Raw genomic sequence first — 13043 nt, 5'->3', positions numbered from 1 at the left:
ACCTCAGCACTGTACTTTATATTCTTTGCTTTAATGGCTGAATAAAGTTCTGGGCTGTGAGTTCATTGGGAGTGCGTTCTACTCACCTCCGAATTTACCGTAGCAGGAGCTTAGACTCAGTGTCATTGAGATATACAAACCCACCAAGCTCACTTCCCACTGACACTGTGATCTTCAATGATGGCTTTCACTCTCAGATTTTCTTTGTGTAACATAAAAGTAATAAGTATCTGCTAAGATTGTGAATAGAGATACTTTGATACATTATACAATCCTGAAAGATGCAGTTAAAGGTTGTGTCTTAAAATAGAACAGTATATTATCTGTTATAATTGGTATTTTATTCTTTATTCTTAAGCTTAAAGCATGAATGAGTTGTAATGTGATCACAGTTAGATATTAGATAGAGGCAGCCACCTTCTTGTCCAAGTAGCATGGAGAGCTGCTGAGAGACCTTGCCAGTGTCCTTCCTGAGACACAGCCTGAGCCAGCTTGGAAAGCACGTGTCGCCTCCACTGGTGACTGGTGGCTCGTTCTGGTCCATTTATCTGTTCTGTCTACTGTATAATAGACAAGTGGGCAGTTAAGTTTGAGAAAACAAAACAATAAAAACAGTTTGAAATTTACTGCCTTAGAGGGTAGAAGTTGCTCAAGAATCTGGAGAAAAGCCAAATTTAATTTTATTTGTGTTTATTTCATTTATGGTCAGTTATTTTCAGACCATAATCTTGCTTCAAATTCATTTTCCTTCTTTTTGGTAAAATGATATCTTGATAAGAAAAAAGAATAGGCTGAATATTAGAAGTGGTTTTAAATTTTACTCTTATTTCTAAGTGTTGAAATAACTAGAGCCAAATGTGTCCTTCTTTAGTGACAGAACAATTTGAAGTTTCAGTACTTGTATGAAATTAAATATGTCTAAAAGGCTTAAAAATAATTGTTTCATTATTCACTTGCTTATCAGGTTTCTTTTTTCAATGACTCCACAGTGGTAAGCGTTATTCCAGAACTAGACTGCAAGTTAATAATTGTTAAGGTCTGCACTGAGGCTTTACTGTATGTGGGAGAAGAAACCTGAGTCCCCTCTGGTTTGTGGATTATCAGTGTGAGGTTACACACACTCTTTCACCTCACTCCTGTATTCCTGACAAAGTGTCTCTCCCACGTGGATTAGCTTTTCTTCATTGTTTCAGTATCTGTGCACTACCTGATGAAAACCTCTTTGTAATCATAGAATTTTATAGCTCCAAGGAATCTAGTCCAACTTCCTTTTTTTATGGCTGTAGAAACTGAGACCTGGGTTAAGTGACTTGCCAGACTGACCTGTTTCCTTTCAGACTGGGTTGCATGATAGAAGGATGCCATAATAACCATATCTTGGGCTCAGAAAAGCCCTCTGTTGACTTTCTCATGATATTCTTATGGTGCCTGAAGAAATGCAATCTGGGAGATAACACTGTCAGGTGGATTCACAGCTAATTGAGTACTTTTGCCCAAAGGGTGCGTTCTTGTCAATCCATGGCTGATTTTTTTTTTCTTTAACTCTTAAGTTGAAACATAATAGGAATACTTGAAAGTTCTGTATGTTCGTCCAATAAGTCCAAAATGTGGAGGACAAGACAAAATAGTTTATATATCTTAAACTGCACTCTGGACACCCAGGCATGATTTTCATGTTGCTTCTCATTCTGGGAATTCTTACACGCGTTTGCTCTTAAGGCCTTCACTTGCTTAGATGAGGTCCATTCACATTATGGAAGATCATTTCCGAGATGACTGATCTAAGTTAATCATTTACAAAAAATATACCATCTATACCAGTGTTGCCTAACACACAGCCTGGAGAGGTCACCACATGAATGAACTGTCATGCAGTTAGAGGCTGTGGACCAGGGTTGTTCCTCTCTGTCAGCATGCCCCTCAGCTCTTTCCGTATTCTTCCTTCCCTCTTGTACTCTGTCTGTTTTCTTCTATTTTGCTGCCTCTGTATTTTTTAGTGTTCATTTTTAAATATGCTCGTGGTTAGTTTTGACCTTCTTGCAAACCTCCTTATGTAGAACTCACTACGTGTATTTAGTCTTGTTTTCAGCATCTAAACCCTTTAGCCAAATAAGGACCTTAAAATAGGCCACTCAGGAAGAATTAGCTTTAAAGAGAGTCATACTTCTGTTCCAGTGTCTCAGACTCTTCTAATTTTTCCATTCTTCCCAGTTACTTTCTCTGCTTCAGTAGTTTACTGTAGTGGGAAGGAGTGTGTGTGTTTAGAATCTGCTTTTGATCTTCTATCTCCATGCCAACTCAATGTGAAAAGTTAAGGAAAACCTAGAGTGGGAATGATTATTCAGCTTAGTTTACAACTTCCTGTTTTCAAGTCTTACTTTAAGTTACTGTGAAACAAATTTATTCTTTTTTTTTTCTTTTAGCTGTCTAAAGTGATTTTGTGAGTTTTCATTTAAGAGCTCAACAAGAACTTCTTTTCTTTTTCCTGTTTTTTTTTTTTTTTTTTTTTTTTTTTTTTTTTTTTTTTTTTTTTTTTGTCTCTTTTAAGTTTTAACTTTTAGACACAGGGTCTTGCTAAATAGCCCCGGCTAGCCTTAAATATGCAATCTTCCTATTTTAAGTCTTGAAGGTTAGAATTACAGCATGCAACACTGCACCTGGGAAGAACTTTTTTTAAGTAATATATTTAAATTGGCATATAAAAATTATATATATTGTGTGCAACATATGTCAGTAGAATGTCTGAGTTGAGCTCATTAGCATGTACCCATTTCACATACCACATGCATGCTGTTGTAAGAACGTTTAAATCTTTCTGTAGGGCTGGAGAGATGGCTACGTGGTTAAGAGCTCTTGTCCAAAAGACCTAGGTTCGGCTCCCAGCAGCCACATGGCAATTCACGGTTGTCTGTAACTCTAGCTGCAGGTGCTCTTTTTTGACCTTGAGGGATCCAGGCGTGGGTGTGGTACACATACATACAAATAGGCAAAACATTCATACACAGCAAGTAAATAATTAAAAACATAAATAAAAGTAAAATCTGTGATTTTCAGAAGTACAAGAACTCACTTAATATAAATTAACATTACTAATAAGTGATATACAACTGCAGTAGACCTTAGTTATAGTCTTGTTCCTGCTGTTTATCAGTGTAATTTTCCTTATCTGTCTTGTCAATTAAGAGGCTGACACAGAGGGTCAGAGGCCAACTCTGGATGTGGTGCATTACTGTATATTAAAGGACAGTAGTGTGCATTTATCTCACTTGATTCTTGCTTTTATCCGGGCCTTGTGGAAGTTAGTCAGCTGTATGTGTATCATAGACACTGAGAGCTGGCAAGCCACAGACTTACTTTTAACAATGTCACTTTTTCCTGGGAAAAATGTCCTTAAAAAAGTATTTTTGAGCCATGAGTGATGTTGCATGCCTTAAAATCCCAGCACGAGAGATGCTGAATAGAAGGATCCTGAGATCTAGGTCAGTCTGGGCTGCATAGAGAACCCAAGGCTAGAACTAGATGGAGATGCTGTGTCTTAGAAAACAAACAGATAAATAAAACCTAATAATTTAAAGTAAGTAAGTAAAAGTCCTATTTTCTGTTATATTCAGAAATTCGTCTTTTACTGATCATACTATGTCCTTACTAAGTTTCATGGAAACTTGTTAACTTGTCTTTTTGGAAGACCTTTCATTTCCTACTCACAGCTGCATCGTTTGCTCCTTCCCAGAGCATGAAGGGGAGAAGTAAAAGCAGCCATGACCTGCTCAAGGACGACCCGCATCTGAGCTCTGTCCCAGCAGTTGGAAGGTTAGTGCAGTGCTGCTGGCGCCCTCAGTTCCTGCTTTTAGGCTGCTTCTCATTCACTTGGTTTGTTAACAGTCAGCTCATAAATTAAATTTCTTAAGCCCAGCCGAAGTAATAGTACCTGTTGGTAAGTGGTTAATACTAGGCTAGTCTGATTATCCAAAACTGTTTATTGTGATAATTTCATGTTTAATTTCATATTGCATTGCTAACTGTCTTTGGAGTTGTTTTGTTTGGTATCATGACTAACCATGAGAGCGTAAGGTCACTGGAAGAAGTTACCACATCTGGGCACATCTGCTTTACAAATTCTCACAATGTTTAGGCCTGATAGAAATCTGTCTTAATTGTCTTTGTTGCCTCTCTTTGAGAGGTAGGAGGTGAATTAGTGTTAAATGTATTAATTACAACAAAATATTGGCCCGTGTCTTACACAGAGATAAAATACTGTTGTACTGATCTTAATTCATCTTTAAAAATCTTATTTCAAAAATACTGTTGTTCTCTTAGTAGCCTTTAACATGTAGGACTTGGTCTCTTTAGCCAGCATCTTTTAAACTATAGCAAAATTGTTTTCTGTAGATTGAACAGCCTTGGTAGTAGTTGTTTGAATTAAAAAAAAAAAAATCCAAGGAATTCTTTTATCTGCTAATACAGCAGCATGTTTCTTCCTCTGTTTAAAAAAAGTGGCCCCACTTGAGCATGCTCCTGTTTGTTGTACAGTGCCATTCTGAGACAGCTGTGGTGAAAAAAAGAACATTAGTTCCAGAAAACTAGTCTACACTGTAGATAATTAAATCCTTTTATTAGTTTCACTTTGAAGCTAAAATGTATTTGTCTTACTTATTTTTGTAGTGAAAAAGATGATGCAACAGGAGATTTAGAAGATGTAAGTATTCATTTTAGTATTAATACAGATTAAACAATTTATAAATAGGTCAAAGTTCTACAAACAAATTACTTTTTTTAAACTTTGTTTAAAAAAATACAATTGCAATTTTTTAAATGAAAATATTTCTTTTACTATTAGAATATTTACTTCCAAAAAGATTTGTATATTTCCCTACAGAATTACAATCTTATATGTGAATTTCTGCTCTGCTTTTTCTCTCTGTCACATAACATTATGTGAATACCCTAAGTTCAAGTACTATAACTTTATTATGTTAAAAAATTTAAACATGATGAGTGAGCATCCTGCCTGCTGTATGGGAAGTACACAGAGGAGTTATTTATAACAGTGCATTCTTTTCTTACACATATTCTAGAAGATTCTCTTTTAAGATTGTTCTTTTATTACTAGCTAGCAATATTAAGAACAGAAGGAAATGCCAGAAAGATAGCTCAGTAGTAAAAGTGATTACTCCAGAGCTTAAGGATAGGAGCTCAGTTTCCCTACCCACCTAGGAAAAGGAGACAACTGACTCCTCCACACTCAAGCTGAGGCAAGTATGCATTTACACACACACACACACACACACTATATGTAGGTATAATGTTTTTGTATACTTTGTAAAGTTTACCCTTGGGTTATTCAAATGCTAATTTCTCTTCTCTCATATCTTATTTCTATCTGGACATGGCATTGTAATGCTTATACCAAGAATCTCCTATCTCAAGTTTGTGTAAACAATTCTTACCATTATGTGAATAAATGCTGATCACCCAATGGTGGGCAGAATAGAGAATGGGGTGGGATGTCCTCTAGCTATCTACTAGGGAGAGAAAGGAGAGAGGGAGAGTCAGCTGCATCTGAAGGATAGAGGAATTGGAGCCATGAAAAAGGAGTCCTAAGAGTTAGATCAATAATTGTATGCGCTGGGCAGTGGTGGCACATGCATGCCTTTAATCCCAGCATTTGGGAGGCAGAGGCAGGTGGATTTCTGAGTTCAAGACCAGCCTGGTCTGCAGAGTGAGTTCCAGGACAGCCAGGGCTATACAGAGAAACCCTGTCTTGAAAAACAACAACAACAAAACAAAAACAAAAACAAAACAAATAAAAAAATCATATGCAAGTATCATGGGCTAGGGCTGCGAGATAGCCAGATTAGCATAGAAGTTTAAAGTACATCATTAAACCACTCAGCTATTGAGATGCAGTTTTAAATATTGGTTTCTCTGTGAAGTTATTCGGGATTAAGATAAGGTATAATTCACTGTTTATGTTAAGAATAATTCATTTACCAATATATAGTAAAAATTTTAAAAAACACAAGGAATATTTTATGTATTATATGAATGATGATTTTTACAAATTTTATAAATACTGTTAGGATAAAACCTACTAATACATATATTACATAACTAAAAATGTATATAATTTAGTATGTACAGAGATTTCCTATTTCCATATCAAAGAGCAAGTTCTCTGATTAGCTATAGCAGAGAGAGTGAATATTTGATTTTGTGTGAAAAACATTCCTGAAAGAGAGGAAACTATTCTATTTTATAGGAGACTAGACATTAACTTGGACCCAGAAGAGGAGATGGTAAATGTGGAGAGTACAACATACTCTAAAGCTAAGCACAGATTAGATTTTGTTCAGGAAATGCAAGCTGAGCTTTAAAGTCTGGAGAAATTTGCTGTGAGAGCAGTGAAAGGAGTGGATATAAAGGAGCTACCAGTGCCAGTATGTCCTAGGGGGACAGTTGGACATGTTCCAAGAGCCAACTGCCCATGACCAGGGCAGTGACAGGGAGAGTGAGATGGGCAGGGAGGGGTGGAGGGGTCGGTAGGCTTATACAATGCCATAGCCACAGTCAGGGGGTTGGCAGGCTTATACAATGCCATAGCCAAGGTCAGGAGGTCGGCAGGCTTACACAGTATCATAGCCACTGTCAGGAGTTTTTCTCATCTTAATAACTGTTGGAGGGTATTAGTTAGGAAGAAAGGTGCTGTGGTCGTTTGCATTTTAGAAATCCCATCGTTGGCAACATTAAAGATGACAGATTAGAGGGAGCAGACCAGGGTAAAGGGAACTATGGGGAAGTTGTTGAAGGAGGAATGTTTTGAGGAGGGAGATGAGGAAGGAGTCTAAGATAACCACAAGTTTCTGGCTTAGTGGCCTTGTTAGCAATGTAAGAGAGAACAGGCTGGAGATTGGGTGGTAGATGAACATTAATTAGCAATTTGTATATTTTGAGATGAGTTATCTTGAAGCATCTGGTTACAATAATATGGGCTGGAATATGGGTTTGCTTTTAAGTTTATGGGTAGAGTAAGGTCATTTAAGGCTCTAACCACCTTTGGATCCTAAAGCTTAGGAATGATTTGGTCTATGGATCCTTTCCCCAGAAAGTGTCCTGCAATCACAAACAGAGTCTTATGACTTTGCAAAGGATTTGTTTTATATCTACTGAGGTCTGTGCTTAAGAATAACTTAAGTATCTTGCCAAAGGTGTGAAGTTTTTATCCTCAGAGATTATTGGTTCATGAGTCTGCAAGAAGACTTGTGCTTATAAGTAACCAAGTAATAATATGATTGATTCTGTACTGATACTTTTCTACATATGAAAATCAATATATAATTATATATTCATATGAGGGTGTTTTTTTTTTTGTTTGTTTGTTTTATTTTGTTTTGAGACAGGATCTCAACTGTCTAATTTTGGCTGGCCTGGAACTTGCTCTGTAGATCAGGCTAGCTTCCAACTCTTAGAAAAAGGATTGCCTCTGCCTCTGCTTCCAAACTGCTAGGATTAAAGGCAGGTGCCATTATGCCTGGGTGGATTTTATGTTTTGAACAAATAACTATCCAGGGAGTCTGAGAACCAGTCTTTGAAAATCACTGCTGTGGGGTTCCTAATCCCTGTAGCTCAGCTGCCCAAAGACCCACAGGAAGTAAAACACAGCTTTGGTGTAGTTCTTCTTTTTCCCTACCTCTCTCCTTTAGCATTGCTGGGAGATATTTTAAAAATAAATAGAAAATCGTAAGCCAGCATGCCAGATCTTTAGCTGTCATGGTGTGTTCTCCTTATTGTCTGAGAAACAAAAACCATGTAAATAGTGATTGCTGTGGAAATAAGAGGGAAAGGGAATATGAGGTGGGAAGGTTTTATTTATTAGTAGTATTTTTAAAAATTCTGTGTTAATAATACAGTCAAGAACTACATCACTAAGAGGGTAGGGCAGGAAAAAAGCAAACATTTGGATATCTAGAATAAGAGTGTTTCAGGTTTAGGAATGACTCAAAGGAGATTATACCAGGGAGAAGGTAGACAGCTCAGGTGAGTTGGGACTCTGCAAATCTTTCAGAAGAGTAGTGATTAGTGTCTTAGATTATAGGAGCCTAAGGGGGTTTTGTTTGGTTTAGTTTTGCTGTTATGAGGAGCACTCTGGTAGGTGTTATCCCAAGGTGCTTAACTCTCAGCTTCTTCAGTGCAGTGTCCCCCACCCCACGCCTCTTCTTGAATCAATTCCTGGTAGATGTTGTGTTGGTCAACTGCCTCCAGAAGCACATTTCTGCTGGGATAATGATAGCACTGTGTTATAAACACAAAGCCCTAGGTGCTACAAAGGGAGTGGTACACAGAAGAGCTGGGAGTGAAGGGAGCTGATTATCCTTAGGATCCCATCTTATTTGCCTAGAACAGAATTGAGGGGTTATCCCAAAGGGAGAACAGTCTACAATATCTTACTGGTTCAAAACTAAACAAACCTGGCCTAGAACTCAGCAAGCATTTCAAATGAGTCTCTGGACACTATGCCTGGACTCTAATCACTGTCAGCTTTTACAGGATGGTGAAGATGACAGTGCAGAGCATGATGGAGACATGGAGGATGAAGAGAAGAACCTGGTGAGAGAAAGAATTGCAAAACGGTTAAAGAAAGATGCAAGTGCCAATGTGAAGTCAGCTGGAGACGGGGAGAAGAAGCCAGTGAGCCGAAGGTGAGTCAGACAAGACGCTCTGGGCATCTGTGCTCTCTTCTTACGCCTCTCTTTTTCAGCTGGGACTGAGTACTTTACTCACTAAATTGAAAACTCACAATTGAATAATGTTTGTTCACTGCTCCAGTTGTGAAAACCAGCCTCTTTGTGGCCTAAAAGAGACCAAAATCAAAGTAAATATAATGTGCAATAAACAGTGTATTAGTTGCATGTATGAAATTGTGTTTACTAATACCAATGAGAACATTGACTGATAAGAGAAATCCTCAAAAATGCAAGTGAGTAAATTTTGTCCAAATGGTGAGTAAAGTGGGCTGAAACCATTCTTAGACGTCTTTTCAAGTCTGATTGACTAAAAACCACACGCCTCCCTGATCATTGGCATTCTGAAGTAAGTTCCAGTAAGTGCAGGAAGTTCTGTCTGGTATTAAAAGTCTGTTGGATTTTGTGACTTAACACTTTGCTCTTTTGAAATTAGGCTCAGTTTAAAGCTTCCCTCCATTCCTATATGACCCTTTATTACAAATTTATACATCTTAAATATCACTGTATTACAAAGGCATGGGGTGTCTATTCTTCAGTTGGTCTATGCAATACAATGGAAGTGCATAAATAACTTTGTGTACATGTTTTCCAGCCTCGTGTGGGAAGCCTCGGTATCGAGGCATTTCCTTTGCAGAAGTCCCTCAATATTTGCTTTGTTTAACTAAAATTAAAAGTGAGCCCTAGAAATTTTTGCTGATGACATAATTGTGGTCAAAAATAGAACTTAGAAATTACTTTATTTCTCTTCTTTGCAGCAGGTTTTCCTGAAATTCAAATATTCACTGTTGAATAGTTTTTATCTTCCACCTCTTTATTAAGACCTATGCTTTTAATTCTTTTTTACAAATTAAAAGTTTTTTGTTATTTATTTTTATATTAGGCTTATTATACAACTTTTTCTTTTTTCTTTTTAAAAAAAGCTAACCTGGGGCTGGTGAGATGGCTCAGTGGGGAAGAGCACCGACTGCTCTTCGGAAGGTCATGAGTTCAAATCCCAGCAACCACATGGTGGCTCCCAACCACCCGTAATGAGATCTGACGCCCTCTTCTAGTGCGTCTGAAGACAGCTACAGTGTACTTACATATAATAAATAAATAAATCTTTTAAAAAAAAAGCTAACCTAATATGTGGGTTTTTAAATTGTGTGTATATCTAAATATGTATGTGTAGATATTTCTTAAATTCTGAACTCTGTCTTGTTGTCTTTAATACAATTTCAAATACTTATATGCCATGTAACTAACATATAACTAACATAAGTTATAATTTAATACAACTGGATTTTCTGTAAGAACTAATTAAGGCTTATTTTTTTTTTTTTTTTTTTTTTTTTTTTTTAGATTTCCTTATTTATTATATGTAAGTGCACTGTAGCTGTCTTCAGACGCACCAGAAGAGGGCGTCAGAACTCATTACGGGTGGTTGTGAGCCACCATGTGGTTGCTGGGATTTGAACTCATGACCTTCTGAAGAGCAGTCGGTGCTCTTACCCGCTGAGCCATCTCACCAGCCCCAAGGCTTATTTTTAATACACTTCTTATTAGTGACTAAAAATGGTTTGCCTTACATGAAAAAACATTGCACTTTTCAATACTGTGTTCATCCTTACCATAAAGGGTTGTCTTTCAAAAATTGTCATTTGTGGTGTGGTCATGATGTGCAGACGTGACATAAATGGCTAGTGTAGGAATATAATCTTGATCATAAGGATGCTGGGAGCCACTGAATCTTAGTAGGTGAGTAATGAATTGGGACTGTAGTTAATGAGGAGACTGATTGATAAATGGTAGTCTGTGACAGCTAAAAATTCTAATGAAGATTCTGATTAAAAAAAAAAATTCCTACTGGTCATGGTTTGTAGAAGCTATAGCCAAAGAGCAGAGTGCTAACCAATTTGACTTATACTGATTTCATCATAGAGACGACATTACCTCCCCAAAGCTTGGTCACCATACAGCATCATATTGGGCTTTAGACATGCAGCATCGGACATTGGAGGGCCACTAGTATTTGGTAAGGAGAGAAGAGACTGATGGACATTTGTCAGTGTCTGAGCGTGAGAGGTGGTGGGTTCTGTCACTCCTAAAGGGAGCCTTGCATGAAGGTGAAGTGTGAATCAGGGACATGTCCATCCTGTCATCTCAAGCTTGGTGCTTACAATGACTTCTTCTTTTACATAGTCACATCCTAGAAAAATCTAGTTATAAGTTTACTTTTGACATAACGTAGCATACGTTAAATTCTAAACTATTATGTTTATGAGTACTTTGTATATTTACAGTATTAGGGAAAAAACCCCTTTTTAAAGTACTTGTAAGCCTACTGAGGAAAATAAATTTAGAAAAATTAATTCTCTAAAAGTGGTTTTAGATTTTAGGTAAGGACTTCACCCGTTAGAAGGAGAAAGTTGATGCCCATAAGTTGTCTTCTGACTTATGTATTTATTTAAAATAAATATTTTTTTAAGTTTTGAGTAAAGATAAACACTATGAATATTAATTGATCTTTATCTTTTGAGTAAAGTAATTGGTAAATATTCCTAGAAAATATGAAGTGAACGTTTATTTCTAACTACTTCTCTATTCACTCTAAGGTTTACTGTCCATATCCTTCACTCCTGTCTCAGAAGAGGTTCTATAACTAAATGAGCTAACCAGAATTCTTGTTATAGGTTCATAAAAGGCATAAACTCCCATTTCTTCTCATCACGGCTGGTTGATTATGTCTGGAAATGGGAAGTTTTAGCCTAAGCTTAATGTAATGAGTTTTGTTTGCCTGTAGGTGGCACTCAGGGCCTATAAGTTAGTCTTTTTTTTTTTTGTTTGTTTTTGTTTTTGTTTTGTTTTTTGTTTTTTGAGACAGGGTTTCTCTGTGTAGTCCTGGGTGTCCTGGAACTTACTCTGTAGGCCAGGCTGGCCTCGAACTCAGAAATCCGCCTGCCTCTGCCTCCCAAGTGCTGAGATTAAAGGCGTGTGCCACCACTGCCCTGCTGCCATGCTGCTTTTTATTTCTAGCATTTGTGTACTGATGATTCAAAGTACATAGATAAACATTAACATCAGATGGAGCAAGTAGACTAGTCAAATATCATTTGTTGTGATTATTGCAATCACTATGAAATTACTACCTTTTATTGTGTAATTTCTGTTAGTAAGTACTAAGACACAAATATTAAAGTTGAGAATGAAGACCTTATGAATTGGTTAACCTTTAAATTATGAAGCTTATTAATATAAAGTTTAAAGTTATATATTCATAACTCCTAAGGGCTGGATGAAAAATAAGCTGTCACTAAATTTAGTCCCGTTCATATTCCTCTGTTGAGTTTGCAATGTTTGACTAGTGTGTCTCATGGAAATTTGAATGATTTCCCCATAGGAATTCTAGACCGCTCACAAAAACATTCTAAATCTCAGACTTACAGATTGTGAGAGTCTTGTCATATAGATATTCTACTTTTAATTGATAATCACATTTAAAAGTGTAAGTTTTCCATGGGACATAAATTTTGTTTTCTTTTCTTAGAAAACTAAAAAAGGTAGTCTGGTAATTACATTTCAAAAAAAAATAAAGATAACATTTAAAAATGACAGTATAATTTTTAAAGCATAGTAAAATTTTTTTTGAAAGTTTATTGATTTTTTTTGGATGTACATATTCACAAATGTACATATTGATAGGGTATTTTTTGTCATATTCTTTAAAATTTATAAAATATTATAACAATAAAAATGAGTATTATAAAAGTTGTTTGATATAAAACAACAATCAATTTAACAGTCTTATGTAGATGCTCGTCTATAGCAATAGTGAAAATACATTTTTCTCAATATAAATTTCAAATAATCCAAGCATATTAACTGTATATTTCAAAACAATACATCACTACTAGTATTTTCTTAAATGAACATAAATATATAGTCTTTTTGTTTGTTTTGTATTTAGTAGAGTTTAAAATCTTGGCTCTTACTGTGGTACAAGCCCAAAATAAGAACAATTTTTAGACATTGGGTTTCATTGTAATAAGGCTGTATTTCAATGACCCTCACATCACCAAAGGATTTTACCTCCATCGTAGCTAAGCTGAAAGTTGATAGTTCTGCTGCACCAAGAAATGAATTGTAGGCTCGATTTTTGGATACAGACTTCCTGCTATGGTCAAAGCTATTTGACTTCAGTGAGTGACTTCATTCTCAGCCCACAGAGAACAGGTTACATCCATTTAAGAAATAGTGTGTAGGTATTAAGATGGTCTATCCATAAAGTCATTCACCAACTGTTTCAGTGAACAATGGTTCTGC

General features: G+C 36.4%; 1 protein-coding gene across 3 annotated transcripts in view; it reads left to right on the top strand.

Moving 5' to 3' along the window:
• The window catches only part of Cwc27 (CWC27 spliceosome associated cyclophilin), a 188979-nt gene that overhangs the window by 18156 nt on the left and 157780 nt on the right, over positions 1-13043 (top strand). For 2 of the 3 annotated variants that reach the window (XM_031360434.1, XM_031360433.1), the window contains 3 exons: positions 3731-3810; positions 4663-4696; positions 8536-8696. In XM_031360434.1, coding sequence (XP_031216294.1) covers positions 3731-3810; positions 4663-4696; positions 8536-8696 — 275 coding nt within the window. The remainder of the gene's footprint in view (positions 1-3730; positions 3811-4662; positions 4697-8535; positions 8697-13043) is intronic. The other variant, XM_031360435.1, reaches the window with a different exon arrangement.

Source organism: Mastomys coucha, unplaced genomic scaffold, assembly GCF_008632895.1.
Source record: "Mastomys coucha isolate ucsf_1 unplaced genomic scaffold, UCSF_Mcou_1 pScaffold8, whole genome shotgun sequence".
Classification (NCBI taxonomy): Eukaryota; Metazoa; Chordata; class Mammalia; order Rodentia; family Muridae; genus Mastomys; species Mastomys coucha.
The sequence above is the reverse complement of the archived record's forward strand: the minus strand, read 5'-3'. Positions and strand labels throughout refer to the sequence as shown.